The sequence below is a fragment of the Corythoichthys intestinalis genome, chromosome 13 (assembly GCF_030265065.1).
Source record: "Corythoichthys intestinalis isolate RoL2023-P3 chromosome 13, ASM3026506v1, whole genome shotgun sequence".
In the NCBI taxonomy this organism is placed as follows: domain Eukaryota; kingdom Metazoa; phylum Chordata; class Actinopteri; order Syngnathiformes; family Syngnathidae; genus Corythoichthys; species Corythoichthys intestinalis.
The window spans coordinates 8,804,013-8,826,654 of NC_080407.1; the positions used below are offsets into that span (position 1 = coordinate 8,804,013).

General features: G+C 39.3%; 2 protein-coding genes and 1 non-coding gene across 4 annotated transcripts; 2 read left to right on the plus strand and 1 right to left on the minus strand.

Moving 5' to 3' along the window:
- Window positions 1-9,330: 9,330 nt before the first annotated feature.
- On the minus strand, window positions 9,331-14,444 carry glt8d2 (glycosyltransferase 8 domain containing 2). Of its 2 annotated transcripts, none has more exons than XM_057855449.1 (9): window positions 14,384-14,444; window positions 13,053-13,145; window positions 12,794-12,977; window positions 12,602-12,719; window positions 12,441-12,525; window positions 10,165-10,256; window positions 9,902-10,068; window positions 9,725-9,837; window positions 9,331-9,667 (listed from the first exon to the last, which is right to left on the minus strand). In XM_057855449.1, the coding sequence occupies exons 1-9, from the start codon at window positions 14,400-14,402 to the stop codon at window positions 9,474-9,476; spliced, it is 1,065 nt and encodes a 354-aa protein (XP_057711432.1). In that variant the 5' UTR covers window positions 14,403-14,444; the 3' UTR covers window positions 9,331-9,473. The 2 variants fall into 2 exon arrangements, with proteins under 2 accessions (XP_057711432.1, XP_057711431.1); XM_057855448.1 differs by having other exon boundaries at window positions 10,144-10,256.
- Window positions 14,445-15,870: 1,426 nt separating this feature from the next.
- Window positions 15,871-21,972, plus strand: ankrd16 (ankyrin repeat domain 16). The gene is made up of 7 exons (XM_057855447.1): window positions 15,871-16,484; window positions 17,877-18,097; window positions 19,730-19,772; window positions 19,882-19,990; window positions 20,061-20,222; window positions 20,405-20,483; window positions 20,551-21,972. The coding sequence occupies exons 1-7, from the start codon at window positions 16,153-16,155 to the stop codon at window positions 20,697-20,699; spliced, it is 1,095 nt and encodes a 364-aa protein (XP_057711430.1). The 5' UTR covers window positions 15,871-16,152; the 3' UTR covers window positions 20,700-21,972.
- On the plus strand, window positions 16,589-16,676 carry trnay-gua (transfer RNA tyrosine (anticodon GUA)). The gene is given in 2 exon segments: window positions 16,589-16,625; window positions 16,641-16,676. It is a non-coding gene; the product is annotated as a tRNA-Tyr (tRNA).
- Window positions 21,973-22,642: the final 670 nt, after the last annotated feature.

The following is a 22,642-nucleotide window of genomic DNA, read 5'->3' on the forward strand; positions in this document are numbered from 1 at the left end:
CTGTCATTTAAATCTGTCTGAGCGGGTAATCTGCGTTAATTGCGTCAAATATTTTAACGTGATTAATTTAAAAAATTACCGCCCGTTAACGTGATAATTTTGACAGCCCTAATATATATATATATATATATATATATATATATATATATATATATATATACACACACACACACATATGAAAGTTGAAAAGCAATAAAACTGCAACAAAAATTAATTTTATAATGGGTCAAAATTATGTTTTGAGCACCTTAGACGGTCATTTGCTCTGCATATAATTTTGTATAATTAAGTTTTGGTTGATTAAATGATTTAGACACAAATGTCCTAACATTAATAAGGCCCAAACACAAAAAGGATTGCTTTAATCCCCAAAAAATATTTTCAATGAAAAATTAAGTGTTCAAATGCAAATTTTTCAATCGCAAATATTTTTTCGCATTCAAAAACTTTTTCTATGATTGAATTTTTTTTTTTTTTTTTTTGATTGATCTCCATTACTAAAATATCTATTAATATATATATTTTTTAAGCAACTTATTTTTTCATTGAATAATATAGACACAAATGTCCTAGCCAAAATGTGGCCCAAAAACACATCAACATTACTTCAATCCAAAAAGTTGGTTCAATAAAAAAAAACTTGACTTTAAAAAAAAAAAAAAAAAAAAAAATCAAAGAAAAATAGCTTTCACATGCATTTTTTTTTGGGGGGGGGGGGTTAGTTTTAAATTTATTTTTGCATTCAAACACTTTTTTTTTCAATTGAAGCGACATTTTTTGGGGGTTAAATAGTAAATACAACTTATGATTATAAATATTCTTATAAGTTAATTTTATTGCTGACACTATGTTTCGGGGTCATCAACATGTTGTGGCCCCCCTGCCCCAAAAGTCAAACTCCGCCTATGCCCCCACCTCTTCAATCTCTGCAGCAATGCTGACAGCACTCCTGTAACGAGTCACATGACATTTTGTAGGGAAAATGACAAGCAGTACTCAATTTGGACATTTAGGGATGTAGTTTCTAAGGGGTATACTCACTTTTGTTGCCAGGGGTTTGGATATTAATGGCTATATTTTGAGCAGAAAATAAATTATATAAGCTGCACACAGACTACTTTTCATTGTGTCGAAGTGGCATTTTGTCAGTGTTGTCCCATGAAAAGATTTACAGTACTCAAATATCTGCAGAAATGCGAGGGGTGTACTCAGTTTTGTGAAACACTGTATATTTAGTTCTATTCTGCTTCAATGTTATGTATGCTGTAATGTCCTTTAAAAACAGGCCAGGGGTCTCAAATGTGACGTGCGGTGTAGACGTCAAACATTCTTGGACAGGACATTAGTGCCAAAGTTTGCAGGTCATTAAAAGAGTCTGTTACTCAACAGATGTTTTGAAAATCCCTATAGGAATGCGCATGTACTGTGCTATGGAGGAGACTAATGTAAATATTTGTATTAAGTTATATTCGGGTTGGGTTGTAATTAATTAGTTTCGTGTTCCAAAGGAACTTCCATTATAACTCTTGAAAATCAAACTACAGAACAGAAGCATACATGAATCTACACTGCCAGAATCCAGGCATTTCGGCACATGACAAAACCGTCTATCAATGCACAAATGCTTTTGTTTATCATTGATTTGGGAGTTTTTTTTAGGGTGACATCAAAAATATGAGCTCATCCTTTTACAGTAGCTCCTTTGTAATTCCACACAGGTTGATTTGGTAACACTGCGCGCCTGGGGGTTTACTGAGTGCATGAGTCGAAATCTGCTCAGAACACACAAAGCAAATGTGACCGCTACACACCCTCTCGGACATTTTGCCAAGTTGCATACACACGTACGCCTCCTGCATGAATGCCACAACCTAGTTCTCACACTGGATTGGTAGCCAAAGTACAATGATAGCAATATTCCGCCCTTAAGGCATTTGAAACTAAAAACAGGCAGACCTGAAGCAATTAGGTTGCATACCGTCGTTCTCTCAATTTTACATGATAGCTCATATGGATGCTAAAATGACAGCAGTTTGTATAATCAAATGATATCACCTGCTTATTTTTATCATTAACATCAATTTGTCAGCCTGAAGTTCATAAGAGGATTTTAAGGTGGGGCCAGGGGAGCCAGCCCCCTTCCCTGGTGGCCGAAAAGTGTCATTGCATGAAATTGACCTTCCTATATAAGTTGTAAAGCAATAAAAATGCAACAAAAATGAATGAAATGAACAAAAAAATATAATTTTACAATGGGAGCAACATTATTTTTCCAACAGGTCATGTGACTAGCATCTTAGACTGTCATTTGCTTTGCATAGAGTTTTGACACAAACAAAAAATAGGGGAGGGCAATTTTATTTTTCAAATGATTTTTTTCTTTGATTGAAAATATATTATTTTTTTGATTGAAGCAATTTCTTTGGGGATTGAATGAATGACCCATAATATGGCCCAAACACAAAATGGATTGCTTCAATCAAAACTTTTTCAATGAAAAATTAAGTGTTCAAATTCACATGTTTCTACGGAGCCCCCCCGGGTGCCAGGATAGAAAAAATTAAAAAATCATAGCTAATCTGTACCCACAGTTTACTAATCTGCGGGTACAGTTTAGTAATCTGTACCCACAGTTTAGTAATCTGTACCCACAGTTTAACATTGGTGACTACAGTTTGTGGGTCATTGCTAAACTGTGGGTACAGATTAGTAATCTGTGGGTACAGTTTAGTAATCTGTGGGTACAGATTAGTAATCTGAGGGTACAGTTTAGTAATCTGTACCCACAGTTTAGTAATATGTACCCACAGTTTAACATTGGTGACTACAGTTTGCGGGTCATTGCTAAACTGTGGGTACAGATTAGTAATCTGTGGGTACAGATTAGTAATCTGAGGGTACAGTTTAGTAAACTGTGGGCACAGATTTAGCAGTTTAGCAATCTGTGGGTACATTTTAGTAATCTGTACCCACAATTTACTAATCTGTACCCACACATTACTAAACTGTACCCACAGTTTAGCACTGACCCAGAAACAGCAGTCACCAATGTTTGGCGGGGACTCCAAATGCCGAGGGACCGACCGAGCGAGCACCTGCACGTTTTGCCCTTGGCGAACAAAGGGGTTTTAAAAGGTAACTATTGCACGTTTTTACGGAGCCCCCCAGGTGCCAGGGTAGACGGCTACCAAAGAAAACGTGCAATAGTTACCTTTTAAAACCCCTTTGTTCGCCGAGGGCATAACGTTTAGTACAGTTTAAACCAGGGGTGGGCAAACTATTCCACAAAGGGCCGCAGTGGGTGCGGGTTTATGTTGTAACCTATTAAGAGGACACCTTTTCACCAATCCGAAGTGCAATCAGTCGATAGCAGTCAAGTGCTTCTCATTTTTGCTGAAAACGCATTGGTTAAACTATCTGTGCTGGGTCAGTTGGAACAAAGACCAGGACCCACTGCGGCCCTCGAGGACCGGTTTGCCCACCCCTGGTTTAAACAGTTTAGTAATCTGTGGGTACAGATCAGTAAACTGTGGGAACAGATTACTAAAATGTACCCACAGATTGCTAAACTGTGGGTACAGTTTAGTAATCTGGGGGTACAGATTGCTAAACTGTGTGCAGTTTAATAATTTGTGGGTACAGATTACTAAACTGCAGTAATCTGTGGGTACAGATTGCTAAACTGTGGGTACAGTTTAGTAATCTGTGGGTACAGATTACGAAACTGGATACAGATGACTAAACTGTGGGTACAGATTAGTAAACTGTACCCACAGATTACTAAACTGTGGGTACAGATTAGCTATGATTTTTTTTTTTTTTTTTTACCCTGGCACCCGGGGGGTCCGTAGTTTCTTTTTTTGATTGAAGTGATTTTTCTGTTTGAAAAAAAAAAAAAAAAAAGCAATTTAAGCCAAAATGTTGCCCAAACACAAACCAACATTACTTCAAAGAAGTTGATTCGATTAAAAAACAAAAAATCAAAGAAAAATAGCTTTCACATGCATTTTTTCGAGTTTCAATTTTTGTTTTGTTTTTAATTGAAGCGACTTTTTTATTTTTGAAAATATATATTTTGATTTAAGTAACTTTTTTTTATTGGTGCAACTTTTTTATTTAAGCATGGAATAATAAAGACACAAATCTACCTCCATATGGGTCCACCCAGGGGATACAATTTTTGACTGGGGTAACTACATTAGCACGACACCGGTGGGTGTACCATATTCAATGCCTATTATTGCCTAAGCAGCCTGATTTAGAATTCCCCTCAAGAATGATAGGAAACAAAAAAAAAAAACTCATGGTCAAATTATAAATATTCTTGTAAATTAATTTTATTGCTGACACTGCGTTTCGGGGTCATCAGCATGTTGTGCCCCCCGCCCCGAAAGTCAAAATCCACCTATGCTGAAGTTGACGCTTTATTGACATCCTTTGAAGGGTTCTTTCAAAGTGCATATCTCCACTTGAAAACAACCTTATGTGACATCACAATGACGTCCATTGAACAGTTTGAACGCAAAGTTGAATCAACAAATGTCAGAGATTCCAAGAGGTGGAAATAGGATTTTAACACTGGAAGTCCTGGAATTTTTTGGGCTATAAAGAAATTCCAGAAAGGCGTCAAATGACCCCGATACCAATCTGACTACTTGACTTCAAACCATAGACCATTCAAACATGCAATCAAGCAGCCTAGGTGTGAACGGGGGCTTCACTCTGGATAGCTGCTATTAGCATCTTGAATATTTGCAAAGCCAGACTTGTGTAAAAACATTAAAGCATTAAACTACGACTAGCATCCAGAACTGTAGCTAAACTAGACTGTCTACATATTTGAAAATTGAGTGAACATCTGGGACAAATCTCATCAAGCACCTTAACTATGTCTTGACAAGTCCAACATTCAGTTGTTAAGGTTCACCGTTTATTATGTTGAAGCATACAATGACCAAAGAACTGTTTTGTCACAGCAAACACAAACTTCAGTATACAGTACATACTGTAGACAAAATGCAGCTTTTGTAATATGTAAAAAGGTTGTCCGCCCGACTGCCTGCCTGAGCGGTCCACTGTCCAACAAAGCCAAGGCAGCCCTTCCCTGCAATCACTCAATATGCTAATTGGAGCAATCCAGCCCTGTGGTTTTGCGAGTGTGAATTGGAATGACTAAAAAGGACCTCAGTGTTCACAAAAGATATGCTGATTAGGGTCAGATGACTCTTCTGTGGTTACAAAGGTGATTTGTATCAACTGATACACACTTGGTAGTTCTAGTGTTAAACTGCACTACAAGCCAACATGAGGTACTCACAGTTATGAGAGGACGTTTTCTAATACAGTACTACAGGTGTACCTCTATTTAAGAACATCTCTACATACAGAATTTTCAGGTTAAGACACACCTCAACGGGAAAATAATGCCTCGTTTTAGAAATTTCAGGATAAAAAAGGCAAAAAATACAGTATGGTTGGTACTTGCAGTTTCCAGAGTTCACTGAATGTAAATTACTTAAAACTGCTCTGCAATTGGCTATTGCCTAGCATTCCTGGCATCAAATTGGCTAAGAGGGATAGCTACTGTATGTGTATGTTTATTCCAGCGTCTTCATTCGTCCCTCTTGTTCCGACAGCTTTACACGATAGTGTTAAATTTTATTCTTGGTTTTTTACATAATGAACAACTCATATTTTGTTTATTGCGCAATAATCTAAGTTTAACATGTATTTGTTACACGTTTTGATGCTTTTTTATGCATTATAAAAGATTTATGTTGGAGAACGCGTCTCTTCTTACAGAATTTTCAAGTTAAACTACTTCCAGAACCAATTAATTTCGTAAGTAGAGGTACCACTATATTTCGAATAGTGCAGTCAATGTACAGTCAACAGTGGGCGGGTTTCTTGTAGCACTATTACGCCCTCTCGTGGTTTAGTTGGTCACAACCTTTGGCCAATTTGCATTCCAGTTCATGATGGGAAGCTATTTTCGACCCAGAAATCTAAATTGTGTTAAAATGAGTGTGAATTCATATAAGTCTACACACCCCTCGGTAAAACAAAAAATAAATACATTTGTGTGTGTCTCATGGTTTAGTTTGTTGTTGACCTGTTCCCAGAATGACCTCGTTATTGACTTGAAAACCGTTTTCACCTACAAAGAACAAAATAGTTAGGCCCTTTTATCGAATTCATCCATGAATGAGGACAATGACTGAATGGATCGTGACTAAGATTTATACAGAAGCTCTCTGTTCACAACTGCTCACTCTGTTACCTTAAGGCGTGACAACAAATGTTACCAAATCAACATGCATCTCAAAAGACTTACAGTGGGGCAAATAAGTATTTAGTCAATACCAAAAGTTCATCTCAATACTTTGTTATGTACCCTTTGTTGGCAATAACGGAGGTCAAACGTTTTCTGTTACTCTTCACAAACTTTTCACACACTGTTGCTGGTATTTTGGCCCATTCCTCCATGCAGATCTCCACTAGAGCAGTGATGTTTTGGGGCTGTGGTTGGGCAACACGAACTTTCAGCTCACTCCACAGATTTTTCTATTGGGTCTAGATCTGGAGACTGGCTAGGCCACTCCAGGACCTTGAAATGCTTCTTACAAAGCCACTCCTTTGTTGCCCTGGCTGTGTGTATGGGATCATTGTCATGCTGAAAGACCCAGCCACGTCTCATCTTCAATGCCCTTGCTGATTTTCACTCAAAATCTCTCGATACATGGCCCCATTCATTCTTTCCTTTACACAGATCAGTCGTCCAGGTCCCTTTGCAGAAAAACAGCCCCAAACCATGATGTTTCCACCCCCATGCTTCACAGTGGGTATGGTGTTCCTCTGATGCAATTCAGTATTCCTTCTCCTCGAAACACGAGAACCTGTGTTTCTACCAAAAAGTTCTATTTTGGTTTCATCTGACCATAATACATTCTCCCAGTCCTCTTCCGGATCATCCAAATGCGCTCTAGCAAACTGCATACGGGCCTGGACATGTACTGGCTTCAGAAGGGGGACACATCCGGCCGTGCTGGATTTTAGTCCCTAGCGGCGCGTTGTGTTACTGATAGTAGCCTTTGTTACTGTGGTCCTAGCTCTCTGTAGGTCATTCACTAGGTCCCCCCGTGTGGTTTTGGGATTTTTACTCACTGTTCTTGTTATCATTTTGACGCCATGGGGTGAGATCTTGCATGAAGCCCCAGATCGAGTGTGACGGCCCTGGCCGTTTAACTGTATTTTATTTTGAGAAGCCTCCAGTCAGCTGATCGTCAACGCCGCCAGCTGGCTGTGACGCAAGATGATCGGCGCCAGACGGACAGATGACGTCGCCGCCGCTGATTGGCCATGACGAAAAGGCGCCAAGCTTCTTAAACCTTCCGCTGTCAATGCTCTGGTAGGTCTCATTTGACAGCATTCTGCCGCGGTCCTCCTCGCCAGCTGTTTGCTCACCATTCACTCTCGTTTGCATTTGATCGCTACTTTGATTCTCCCACTTTTTCGGTGAGGTCTTTTGTGTTTATTCGTTATTGGATCGTTTTTGTTCACCGCTGTAAATAAGCGCACTGAAGCAGTAGGGGTAAGTCGCCATTTCTGTTCAACCTGTTTTCTCCTGTTTTGTTTAGTGTAAGAAGCTAGGTTAGTGGCTGTCTTTTCTTAGTTCTTTTTCACTTTCAGGGTTTAGTTAGCGGGTGGGGTTTAAGTGTAGACTCCTTTTGTTTGTTGTTTTGGCCTGGGCTTACCCTGAAGCCACGCTTCATCCACATTTTGTATATATTGTTCTTTGCGAGTTTGACTGTGTAAATAAATTTTTGCCACTTGTGAATTTGTGTGGCTCGTTTTATGTTACACCCTTCGCGAGCCGTCCTTGGGACGTAACACGAGGGAGATTATCAGTGGTCTTGGATGTCTTCCATTTTCTAATAATTGCTCCCACAGTTGATTTCTTTACACCAAGCATTTTACCTATTGCAGATTCAGTCTTCCCAGCCTGGTGCAGGTCTTCAATTTTGTCTCTGGTGTCCTTCGACAGCTCTTTGGTCTTGGCCATAGTGGAGTTTGGAGTGTGACTGACCGAGGTTGTGGACAGGTGTCTTTGACAGCCAGAAATCTTGCTTGTTTGTAAGTGACCAAATACTTTTTTTCCACTCTAATTTGGAAATACCGTAAATCCTGGACTATAAGGCACACCTGACTATAAGCCGCCACGCTTTAAATTAGACACAAAAACGACATTTGTTCATAAATAAGCCGCACTGGACTATAGGACGCAGTTGTCCTCACTGTATTATGGGATATTCAATCCCAAAAAATATTAATCGGTAACACTTTATTCGACAGCAGCAGCATCAGACTGTCATAGGACCAAATGAACCACCATGAAGCTTTGAACCAATTGGCTGCAGAGCTTCATTGCTTCAAGAATCTTCATTTGGCCATCACTTCTCTCTTGGGGGAGACGGTCAAACTCTGCTGCCACCTGCTGTCAACATTGTTGTCGACCAACATGCCTCCTAGCCTGCATTGCAGCGCTACTGATGTAAATAGCCATCAAAATTCATGTACTGTGCCATTTCTTCAGTTATTGTTCCAGTTGTTTCATTAATTGACAGTTTTGGTGTTTGGTAACACTTGATTTGACAATGGCACCATAAGACTGTCATAAGACAATCACAATTATGACACTGTCATGAGCATGAATAAATACTTATAACAGATGTCATTTAGTGTCATCAGACAAAATATCTCACTTTTGAATGGATGTAAAAGATCTCAGCTGGACATAATGACATAATATGACGGATGACGTTTAATGGCATTTGTCATAAGCATTCAGTAATGCCCATGATAGTGTCATGTCATAATTATAGTTTTTGAAAATTGGCCCAGTTTCCCGTGTCATGTCAAGTATTATGAAGTCTATGGCCCATGACACTGTCGCCACCGTCAAATAAAGCGTTACCTATTAACCCAAATAAATCAACAAATAAGCCGCAGTGGACTATAAGCCACAGGATTCAAAATGAGGGGGGAAAAGTAGCGGCTTATAGTCCGAAAAGTACGGTAAATTCTTTAAAAATCAAACAATGTGATTTTCTGTTTGGGTTTTTTTTCCACATTCTGTCTCTCATGCTTGAGGTTTACCCATGTTGACAATTACAGGCCTCTCTAATTTTTTCAAGTAGGAGAACTTGCACAATTGGTGGTTGACTAAAGATGATTTGCCCCACTGTAACTCTATGACTTCGCATTTTTCATGATAAACACACAACTGTGTAGGCAGAAATCACATATTTCACTCATTTATCCTCATTTTATTTTCATTTGATCTCACAGAGATAAGCATGACTATTGTACGGCCTGACATGATTGTCGTACAAACAGCAACTTTATGGATACAAAATTAACTCACACACTGTATACACAACATTCTGTTGTGTCAATGGCACAAAGTTCTTCTTTTACTTGATAGGACGTCTATTTTTGCTCTTCGGCCTCATCAAGGAGAACCTCCTGGAGGGATCTGGAATGAACCATTTCTCCCAACGTTCCGTGTGAACAGCAGGGTACCCCCACGGTTTGAACGGGCCGTTCCAATGCAGTAGCTGTGCCTTTTGCAGAAAGCTCTCAGGATAGCCCGAATCAGGACTCCAACCTAAACAAAAACAAAAAACTTTTAATTGTCCTTCATCAGTCGTGTTAATGATCTCACCTAAATGTCTGACGTGCCAAAGTGGGTCCAGCACTGTGTATTTGTCATGAAAAACGATCAGCATGGGTGGTGTAGCCACACCACCTGCCATGGCGCTGCTGTAGATGTTGAAGCTGGTTCAAAGGAGACAACATCTTCAAATCCTCGTCATAATACTTTTGAGACATTTAACCATACTTGAAATTGTCCTCCATGCACTTCTGGAGCTGTTTGGTGATCTTCTGCTTTTTCCATTCATGCATATCTGCTACAAACACGCCCGGGTTGAACGAGCAGTCGTTAGGATTGATGCCGAGATCTTTTACTTCCTGTTTCCTGAAGTCTAAGAAGCCCATGTAGGTTGTCTATAGGGTAATAGATGTAGTTTCAGAAGCAGAAACTGATTATAAGTGACGCAGGTATCCATTGATGATACTCACCTGCATGCCAATGCTGCGTACCATGTCATGAGTGGACGGCAGGTCGCAGTCGGTGGCGAAAGCAGCGGCGTGTTGCGGCTTTAATTTGATGTTGAACAGATCTTGAATGTCACCTGATTAATGTTAATTACACAACATAAAAAGAAAGCAACAATACTGAAAATACCTCAACATTGGTAGGGACGATATAACGCCATTTACACTTTTTGCTGGGGAAGGGACATTAGTAAGACCGTTAAGACTACTCAACATTGTCCGTCTAAGTAATTAAAATATAACAGAAAAAAACTTCTTAGTCAGGGTTGAACCACGATTGCGTTTGTCCACAAGCAATCAAACTCAACAAAAAATAAAAGCTCCCTTGGGCTGCTTTAAGACCACATAGATTTAAAAAAATGAAGAAAAAAAAAGATTCATTGAGGCATTTCATTTGTAAAATACATGTTAAAATCTTTCTCAATGGGATTGCTTTTCTCTTTAGCACAGGACTTCTTTTTTCTTCTCTCTTTCAGAAAGAAAACTGTCCAATACGCGGGGTCTGAAAGGCAAATTGTTGTTGGATTATTATCTTTAAATACCCGCTACTTTTTGAGCAGAATTCTAGCTTCGTATAGGCTAATGTTCCTATTATTGAAAGCACAAAGGTGTGTAATAAACAACTAGCACATTTGTATTTTGCATTTTGTTTTCTAACTGTACCGAAAATGAACCGAACCGGGACCTCAAAACCAAGGTACGTACCGAACCAAGATTTTTGTGTACCGTTACACCCCTAATAACGAGCTAAAAACGTGTTTTGGGAGACTAAAACATAAAGAGACTAATGCCAGTTTTCGTCTGAGGAGACGACAACGAGACAAAATGCGTTGTAGTTTCCATCATATGTTCACAATGTGTGACATTTTAGGGTAGTTAGCCTACATCGTAGCAACATCTGGTTGTGTCACTCATGTGTGGTGCTGCTGCTCTCCAGTCTTGCACACTCAGATTTGTTTTCTTATCTATGTCAGAGAGAATATGCAATGTTGCTTGTGCCTTGAAAGGTCTATGCTGAGTGATCATTACACACTAAATGTAACATGTAGCGTTAGCATTAGGGTTGTTCCGATCATGTTTTTTTGCTCCCAATCCGATCCCGATCGTTTTAGTTTGAGTATCTGCCGATCCCGATATTTCCTGATCCGATTGCTTTTTTTTTTTGCTCCCGATTCAATTCCAATCATTCCCGATAATTCTTCCCGATCATATACATTTTGGCAATGCATTCAGAAAAAAATGAATAAAACTCGGACATTCAACATACAGTACATAAGTACTGTATTTGTTTATTATGACAATAAATCCTCAAGATGGCATTTACATTATTAACATTCTTTCTGTGAGAGGGATCCACGGATAGAAAGACTTGTAATTCTTAAAGGATAAATGTGACTTTGTATATTGTGACTAAATATTGCCATCTAGTGTATTTGTTGAGCTTTTAGTAACTGATACTGTAGCCATTTAACTTCTGCCCAAATGCATGATGGGAAGTGCAACCATGACTGTGCGTCGTGGTACCAATTGATATACCTTCTCCGCGTTGGAAAATAACATAGGGTGTTAAGAAAAAGATCAACTACTACTGTTTTCCCCCCACAATGTTTCCCACGATTATTCTAATCATTGGGAGAGGGATTGTGAGGCTTTAGTCATTTAAAAAAAGGCTCCAAAGGCTGCCAAAATTCACTCTATTCATTTAACGCTGCCTTTTAGCTCGATACACTGTATGGGTAAGACGGCGCCATTATAGATTGAACGCGACAATGCATGAGTGGGTCGTGCAGCGCATGCGTTAATGGCGTTAAATATTGTAACGTGATAAATGTAAAAATATTAATTCTTGCCGTTAACGCAATACATTTGATAACCCTACCTGAGGCTTAAACTAAAGACTCTGGGAGAGTGTAACACATTATGTCTGTAACGTTAAATACAATTAGAAAACGATTTATTGAAAAAAATATATATATATATTTAAAAAAAGGCATGTCCGATATTTTTTTGCCGATTCCGATACTTAGAAAATGACGTGATTGGACCCGATCGATGGGCTTCCCGATCAATCGGGACATCTCTAACACGCTAGCATTAGGCTAATGCTAATGGAAAGCGTTGTCTTAAACTCTCGGACAACTATTTTTTTTTGCATACAGCTTATGGCGTCCAGGTGGGTATAATTGATTGAAAATAACAAAAAACTCGAGCTTTCATCAACTAGAACACCATACCCACTGTGAAGTAACTTGTATACATACCCTGTACAATGACATCATCGTCTACGTATATGACCCTCTCGTGGTTCACCTCAAGTAGCGGCAGGTAAAAGCGCACAAAGTTGAGCTGCGAAACAAATGAGGCAACATTTTTTCTAATTTACCACTTTGCCCTCACTGTTTTTTAATTGAATCAAACTCACCGGATGTAACAGATCCGGCCTTGAGGAATCTGGCTTCACTTTCCCCTTCAGAATCATCGGATTAAATTCCAAGATCTTATAATTGATGCCTTTTAGTTTAGTCTCTTCAATGTAACGTCTGAAAAAAGCGAATGGATGACAAGAGCGGTTAAAAAAAAACCGAACAAGTGTATGAAAAATCATGATCATGACCTGATGTGTTTCACAGCGTCCCTTAGCGTAACGATATAAAAGAGCACATTAGCATCCGTGTTGCTGCGGATGCTGTTTATGGTCGCCATGGCAGCGCCCGTGCGCTCCTCTGACGCACATATGACGACAGGGATGACATGGTCCACGTTTTTCACCGCGGTACCACCGAGTGTCTTCCAGTGACCTTGAGAAGTTGACAAATCGTATCCATGAATTCTTTGGTGATGGATTTCCAGTCAGTGACTTAATTAGCGTTTACCTGAAATTTTGTGGTGACTGGAGGCTTTGAGTAGCGTGCTGTGCAGGATCAGGTACAACATCAGCACAAGCAGCAGCACCAGGACCTGATTAACTGATACAGGGACAACAATGTTTTGGGGCTTTGCCATTCATATACGTACAGTGCTGGCCAAAAGTATTGGCACCCTTGCAATTCTGTCAGATAATGCTTAATTTCTCCCAGAATATAATTGCAATGACAAATGTTATTGTACCAATACCTTCATTGATTTTGCTTGCAATGAAAAAACACAAAACAGAATGGGAACATTTTTAAATTATCATAATTTTTCTAGGGCTGTCAAAATTATCGCGTTAACGGGCGGTAATTAATTTTTTAAATTAATCACGTTAAAATATTTGACGCAATTAACGCACATGCCCCGCTCAAACAGATTAAAATGACAGAACAGTGCAAAGTCCACTTGTTACTTGTGTTTTTTGGAGTTTTATCGCCCTCTGCTGGCGCTTGGGTGCGACTGATTTTATGGGCTGCAGCACCCATGAGCATTGTGTAATTATTGACATCAACAATGGCGGGCTACTAGTTTATTTTTTTATTGAAAATTTTAAAAAATGTATCAAAACGAAAACATTAAGAGGGGTTTTAAAATGAAATTTCTATAACTTGTACTAACAATTATCTTTTAAGAACTACAAGTATTTCTATCCATGGATCGCTTTAAAAGAATGTTAATAATGTTAATGCCATCTGGTTGATTTATTGTTATAATAAACAAATACAGTCCTTATGTACCGTATGTTGAATGTATATATCCATCTTGTGTCTTATCCTTCCATTCCAACAATAATTTACAGAAAAATATGGCATATTTTATGATGGTTTGAATTGCGATTAATTACGATTAATTAATTTTTAAGCTGTAATTAACTCGATTAAAAGTTTTAATCGTTTGACAGCCCTAATAATTATACATGACGAATAGTTGGGGGTGCTGCTGGCTCCGGTGGCCCAAGCCGTTGCTCGTTGGGGCAAGGGCAGCTGGTTGGGGGCCCCCTACTGGTTGGGGGCCTAAGGCGATCGCCTACTTCGCCTGAATAGTAGATCCGCCATGCAAACTGGTTAAACTTGAGAGTAGCTGAGATTTGTCATGAGAGAACATCGCTTCAATGATATCTGGCGCCATCTAGCGTCGTGAATGGGTATAACGTCTAGACCGCGAATATAAGACGACCCCCACTTTTTCAGTCGTATTTCAATGCAAAAAAACACCGTCTTATATTCGGGCCAATACTGTAATACTACCGTGTTATTTCCCCTGAAAATGACCAAAACAAATGTGATCTTACTTTTCCTCAGAAGAGCCATGGTTTAATTTGCATCCTGGATCATATGCAAATATCTGGAAAAGATCAAGTGAAATTTATTGATGGACTCTCAACATGCATATTACTAAGACAAGAGCTACCTAACATTTTGTGTATTAAGGTTTTGTATACAATATATGTTTACGTATTAACATGTTAATCATATTTAGCTTGTAAAGATGTGGATTTTAGTATATTTATGGGGGATGTGTTGACATTAGGGATGACAGGAGTGAGTGTAGTTGTGATGGAAAACACAAGCCAGATGGTTTATGCTTTTTTTTTTTTTCTCCCCTCCGGAGGGCTCTCGCACTTTTGTGCAACAGGAAACCAATAAAATACATAACCTCTCGTAATCCTACTTTATCACATCATGTTCAATTGCTGAGCACATTTCATTTGAGTTTGGTTGTTCTGCTTTTTAAATGTGAAACTTTGACACACAGCAGGACACATGCGCTTGGTTCATCCGTATCTGCTTTGTTTGTCATTGTTTTAAACTGCCCAAAACATCTGGAGATGGTTAAGTTTTGAAACACTCCCTTCGGAAAGCTTCCAGAACCAGCCAGCAACGAAACAGTTACGTCTGTGAATTCTTCCCCCCTAATTTAAACAAGTAGATATACCTATTCTTCATTATGGAAAGTATATTACACAATTAAATCTCATATATGTTCTTTTTTTATTTACAATCCTCCAATAAAATTGCACAACACATTACTACAACACTTTACCAAACAAGTATTGTTAAACAATATACATAAAGCATATTAAAAAGCATACATAAAGCAGTACAAATAGGATACACATGCAGATATTGTATTTTTCTTTTAATATATAGGTGCAAACTACACATGAAATGACTTTTTCTTTCATTTAACTGAAATAGCACATTATGTTCCCTGGATGGCTGTGAACAATACAATAACTCACATTGAATTATGGAATAATTAATGATAAAATAGGATTTTCACGAGATGAAATAAGTACTTGCCAGGAGAAAAGTGGTCCTGCATGGTGTTCAAGGTCCATGTTAAGAAACAAGACTGGCCAGTCCCACCAAACACCCCACTTAATATTCCTCCCACTGGTGGGACTGGGATCATTCACCAAGATTCGGATTAAACGCTTCTTCTTTTTATTTTGTTGCCAGAAACAGGATTAGATGTCTAAAATCTAATTTAAAGAGAGCTGTTTTTTTTCCATTAATTTATAATGTCCTATTTTCGTTTTGTTTTAAAATCTTGAAATAAAGCTCCACATTCAAGAAACTACACACTTTGCATGAATTTTAGTAAGGAGAGTTCGTTGATTTATATCACACGAGTGACTGAAAGCAAATTTATCAAGTTAATGAGGAAAACATGACATGCCTACAGTATTCCTATTATCATAAATACTACACTACCCACAATTCCTCAGTTCATGACGGCACGATTCGCCTACTCGGTAGGCTCGTTGAAGTTTATCTGTACCAAGCTTGATCATATAAAATGTGCGACTCTTTCTGCAATCAATCAAATCATATCAAATGTACGATTAAAAAAGTGCATATTTATTAGCTAAATTGTGACATGTAAACAATTTAATCACTCTTTTAACTTTCACCGTGCTTGTTTATGGTTGGCCAACATTTAATTCGCCCTAGTGTTCAGATTGCTGGCGTGAATCATAACAAAAAGTCTTCAAATTCTTACAAACAGATCGTGTTTAAGAGATATTTTTCTTTCTGTTGAGATACTACATCCAGCATGGACGAAGATCGTCTCAGGGTTCTAGTGAAACTGACCCAGGAGGGACGATTTAGCTCTCTGAAAGACCACATGGAGACATACGGACTTATGGAAGCTGCCCGAGATAAACACTTCGGCCGCTCCGGCGACACTCTCGTACACTACGCCGCCAGACATGGACACTTGAACATTTTGGACTTTCTCATCAAAGACGTCGGTACCGATGTGGAAGTCTATAACAACGACTACAAGCGGCCGCTGCACGAAGCTGCTTCCATGAGCCACCTTTCATGTGTCAGCTATCTACTGCAGAGGGGTGCGATGGTGGACAGTTTAAAGAAGGCAGATTGGTGAAGAATATTGTTTACAGGTTGAGATAGTGGTACAACTACGATATCATTGTGTACTTTGTGTATTATCGATAAAATTCCATGGAAAAAGAGTTTGGACGCCCCCTTCGATAGCTCAGTTGGTAGAGCGGAGGACTGTAGAGGCTGAATGCTGAAATCCTTAGGTCGCTGGTTCGAATCCGGCTCGAAGGAGAGGTTTTTTTCCCCTCAATTCAAAAGCTAAAACGTGACTTCTGTTGAGTGTTTTTTGGCAGCCGTTTGAATTGTCGTCTTAGTTTTTGGAAGATAATACTTATAGTCTTTGTCATATCTTAGTCATCTCGGAATGTGTTGGTCTTCATCTATTTTTTGCTGAGGAAATCAAGACTCATTTTATCTAGTTTTTGCCGATGTTTTCAAATGAAAAAAATGTACTCCAAAAATAATTAAGTAAAGGTTTCCAACGCCAATGGCACCTCTACTTAAGAAACTCTCTACATAGAGACTTTTCAGGTTAAGACACGCCTCAATGGGAAAATATTGCCTCATGTTCAGAAATAAATTTCAGGATACAAAAGGTTAAAAAAAAAATTTTTTTTTTAAAGGTATTGCTGCTCCTCGCAGCTCACAGAGTTTATTGAACGTAACTTTTATTCTTTATGCACAACTCAGATTTAATGTTTATTGTGGAATAATCTAATTGTAACATGTATTTGTTACATGTTTTGATGCATTTTATGCATTATAAAAGATTTATGTCTAAATTTCGGGGGCTTGGAACGGATTAGGGCATTTACATGGAAAACGCGTCTCTACTAACAGAATTTTCAAGTTAAGAAACTACTTCCAGAACCATTTAATTTTGTCAGTAGAGGTACCACTGTATTTTGAATAAACATTGACGGACGAGCACGTAATGTAACAGAGGAGCACATATTGTAGCGTTTACAAAGACAACTGCAGAAAAACACATTATTTTCAATTAATTATACCCACCTGGATGCCATGAACTGTATGTAAAATAGTTGCTTGCTGTTAGCATTAGGCTAATGCTAACGCGAATGCTATGCTAACGCTAGGAGTTACATTTAGTATGTGATGATCACGCAGCACAGACCTTTAAAAGCTAAAGTTACATTGCATATTCTCTCTGGCCAAGATAAGAAAACAAATCTTGTCGTGTGTGCATTTTTGTTGTAGTCATCGTTGACGAAAACAACACTGCTTCTGTTAATATACTGTGTGAAGATCACATTTACGGACGTCTGTCTCCGTCAATGGCACTGAAACATGATCACTGAAAGCCAATGAGTTAAAATTATTTGTAGTAAATTTGGAAATGTATTCAATTCTAGTCTGGAGCTGGATTTGGGAAAACGTCCAGCTTTTGATGCCATTTTTTTCCCCACTCAGGACCCCTCTCATGATGGCTTGCACCAGGAGAAACCTGAATGTGATCAGAGTGCTGATGGAGCACTCCGCCGACCCGTTCCTGAGAAACAAAGACGGCTGGAACGCCTTCCACATCGCGTGCAGGGAGGGCGATCCCCTGGTGGTCGGCTACCTCCTCGACGTCGCTCCTGATGTGTGGAAAACGAAGAGTAAAACGGGCAGGACGCCTCTGCATACGGCAGGTGAGCTGTTCTCGCATCCCCAATGTACAGTGGGGCAAATAAGTATTTGGTCAACCACCAATTGTGCAGTTCTCCTACTTGAAAAGATTAGAGAGGCCTGTAATTGTCAACATGGGTAAACCTCAACCATGAGAGACAGAATGTGAAAAAAAAACAAAAAATCACATTGTTTGATTTTTAAAGAATTTATTTCCGAATTACGGTGGAAAATAAGTATTTGGTCACCTACAAACAAGCAAGATTTCTGCTGTCAAAGAGGTCTAACTTCTTCTAAAGAGGTCTAACGAGGCTCCAGTCGTTACCTGTATTAATGGCACCTGTTTTAACTCATTATCGGTATAAAAGACACCTGTCCACAATCTCAGTCAGTCACACTCCAAACGCCACTATGGCCAAGACCAAAGAGCTGTCGAAGGACACCAGAGACAAAATTGTAGACCTTCACCAGGCTGGGAACACTGTTTGGTGTCAAGAAATCAACTGTGGGGGCAATTATTAGAAAATGGAAGACATACGAGACCACTGATAATCTCCCTCGATCTGGGGCTTCATGCAAGATCTCACCCCGTGGCGTCAAAATGATAACAAGAACGGTGAGCAAAAATCCCAGAACCACACGGGGGGACCTAGTAAATGATCTACAGAGAGCTGGGACCACAGTAACAAAGGCTACTATCAGTAACACAATCAGTAACACAAATCCTGCACTGCCAGACGTGTCCCCCTGCTGAAGCCAGTACACGTCCAGGCCCGTCTGTGGTTCGCGAGAGAGCATTTGGATGATCCAGAAGAGGACTGGGAGAATGTGTTATGTTCAGGTGAAACCAAAATATAACTTTTTGGTAGAAACACAGGTTCTCGTGTTTGAAGTAGAAGGAATACTGAATTGCATCCGGAGAACACCATCCCCACTGTGAAGCATGGGGGTGGAAATATCATGCTGTGGGGCTGTTTTTCTGCAAAGGGACCAGGACGACTGATCTGTGTAAAGGAAAGAATGAATGAGGCCATGTATCGAGAGATTTTGAGTGAAAATCTCCTTCCATCAGCAAGGGCATTGAAGATGAGACGTGGCTGGATCTTTCAGCAAACACACAGCCAGGGCAACAAAGGAGTGGCTTCGTAAGAAGCATTTCAAGGTCCCGGAGTGGCCTAGCCAGTCTCCAGATCTCAACCCCATAGAAAATCTGTGGAGGGAGTTGAAAGTCCGTGTTGCCCAACGACAGCCCCAAAACATCACTGCTCTAGAGGATATCTGCATGGAGGAATGGGCCAAAATACCAGCAACAGTGTGTGAAAAACTTGTGAAGAGTTACAGAAAACGTTTGGCCTCCGTTATTGCCAACAAAATATTGAGATGAACTTTTGGTATTGACCAAATACACTGTACTTATTTTCCACCACGATTTGCAAATAAATTCTTTAAAAATCAAACAATGTGATTTTCTGGTTTTTTTTTCCACATTCTGTCTCTCATGGTTGAGGTTTACCCATGTTGACAATTACAGGCCTCTCTAATATTTTCAAGTGGGAGAACTTGCGCAATTAGTGGTTGACTATATACTTATTTGCCCCACTGTAAATATCTTGTATAGTTTATTGCTTATTTTGCCTTATTTGTTTGTTATGTAGCCATGCACGGCTGTGAGGAAGTTGTCAACATCTTGCTTGAGAGGTAAATTGAGTGCCTTCTTATATAAGTTTATCTTGGTCTCATTCAAATTTTTGCAATAAACTGAAATACTTCTCCAGCAAAGCTGTCATTTTACTCATAACATGTCCAGATGCAGTTACGCATCGGACGACAAAGACAGCTGCGGAATCACTCCTTTTGTGGACGCTGTGAGAAACGGACACGTCTCATTGGCCAGGCGTCTTCTGGAAAAACACCAAGTAGATGTTGAGCTCCAGTGTTTGGCACATGTCGCATATTCAAATGGCGCATCTTTGTATGTATCTGTAGGCATCTCCAACTTCTCTTGACACCCTTGGGGTTCAGCCAGTGCACCAGGTTGCCGTTACCGGCCAGGAGGAGGCGCTGTGCTTCCTCGTCAGGGAGTTGCAGGTGGATGTGAACCAGAGAGCAACTGGTTTAGAGCTCACCGCTTTGCATTATGCTGCCAAGGTAGGATTATGAACCGTCAAATTCACAATAGAAGAATAAAAACAGCCACATGTGGCTCTGGAGCCACAGGTCATAAGCACTGAATGGATTGGACGGTTATTGCTGTCAATCAACAGCCCTCTTACACACCATACATCATTGTGTTTCATTCATGAAATGAATCCACTTGAACGTGTTTTTAGGAAGGCCACGTTTCTACGATAAAGGCACTGCTCGATTTGGGGGCAGATCTTCACGCTCGGGACAAGAAAGGAAGAACAGGTAAGCATGTTATTAGATTCTTTGCACTTTGTCTGCTCAACTATCTTTTTTTTTTTTCATTTCAAAGCTCTACACATGGCTTCCATCGGGCAACATGCAGAAGCCGCCAAGACTCTGCTGCGATTCGGACTGGAAGATTACCAGGATGAATCTGGCACTACAGCACGGGAGCTCGCCCAAAAATCAGACGTCATTCAAGTTTTTGACTGTAGTTAATAGAATATTCAAAATAAAAAATATCGGTGTTTTCGTCAACGACGACGACGATGAAAACGTGTCTTTGGAAGACTAAAGCATAATGACACAAATGCCAGTTTTCTTATAACAAGGCGAGAGCGAGACGAAAATGCACCAAAGTCTCCGTCACATGTTCGCAATGCCTAACATTTTTATGTATAGTTAGCTTGCAATGTGGCAGCAGTGTCTGGTTGTGTCACATTTATGACGTGCAGCGCCCGCCCCCTCCTAACTCACCAATGTCCTCTCCAGACTTGCTTGTTTTGAAACATGCTCAATAGGATTTGTTTTCTTATCTTGGCAAGAGAGAATATGGAATGTTGCTTTAGCCCACACACTAAATGTAACTTGTAGCATTAGCATAGCATAGCGTCTGAGTTTTCATCAACAAAAGCTAGACGAAGCCAAACATATTTTGAAATGACTAAAATATGACAAAATAATAATTATTATCATCCAAAACGGTGGTGTGCCATGGGCCTTTTTTTCATTGTGTGGGGAGAAAATGACTGTAAATATAAAATAACACTACGGGGTTAAAAACAAACATTAACTCATTCACTCTGAGCAATTTTCACCGGAGCAAGGCCCTTCGCTCCCGGCCGTTTTACTGGATTTTGACTGATTTTGCAAGGCCCGCAAAAAATTCTTTTCTATTTCTATATAAACATGGAACGCACCAAAAGAAAGATTAGACTCTCTTCTTTCAGCAGAAAAAAAACTTAGTTCATATCTTTTTCCATTCTTTAGAAATCAGCATTAGAAAATAGCTTAGTTTGAGCAATTTCCCAATTTCTGATGAAAAAACGAAATCGACCATTTTGTGAAATCATACATTTCAAACATAACTTTGAGTTATACACAGCTATTTTTTGCTTTAGTTACATCCCAAACGTCTGAATGTTTTCGTTTTACAAAATAAGATAAACAACAAGATAAATAGAGCTTTTGATAGCAAAGTAATAATTTATTTACACATAACTAACTGAAAGATGACGCTGTTCTGGCCGCGACAGCCAGTTAAACTTTTCACTCATCGCCGTCTGTCTCATAAAGATGAATTTTTTTGAGTTTCTGCGGGCTCTGCTCGCGAGCAGCACGAACTCAAAGGCTACGTTCGCTGCACTACTGGTCCCGGTCATTCTGCTCGGTCGCCCAGCGCCTGGCATCCCGGGCGTCCTACCGGTTGTTCTGCTCGGTCGTCCGCCGCCTGGCATCCATTCGGTCGTCTTACGGTCTTTAAATGCAAATTTTTCAATCTCAAATATTTTTTCGCATTCAAAAACTTTTTTCTAATATTGACATTTTTCTATTTTGGATTGAAGTGATTTTTCTTTTTGAAAATCAATATTTTCTCGAAGCAACTTATTTTTTAATTGAATAATAAAGAGAAAAATGTCCTAGCCAAAACATGGCCCAAACAAAAAATCAACATTACTTCAATCAAAAAGTGGCTTCAATAAAAAAAATGACTTCAATCAAAAAAATAAATAAAATGAAAATGGATCAAAGAAAAATAGCTTTCACGTGCATTTTTTTTGTTTTTTGGGTTTCAAATTTATTTTTGCATTCAAACACGTTTTTTTTTTTAAGTGACTTTTTTTTGGTTGAACATATATATATTGATTGAAACAACTTTTTTTTTTTTTTTTTTTTTAATTGAAGCAACTTTTTTTGGATTGAATAATAAAGACACAAATCTACCTTCATATGGCTCCGCCCAGGGGATACAGTTTTGACTGGGGTAACTACATTGGCACGACACCGGCGGGATACCAAATTCAATGGATGACGATCTTGGCGAAAAATATTGCCTAAGCAGCCTGATTTAGAATTCCCCTCAAGAATGATGGGAAACAAAAAAATGCTCATTGTCAACTTATTATTTTAATAAAAATATTTTGCGTTTGGGGTCATCAACA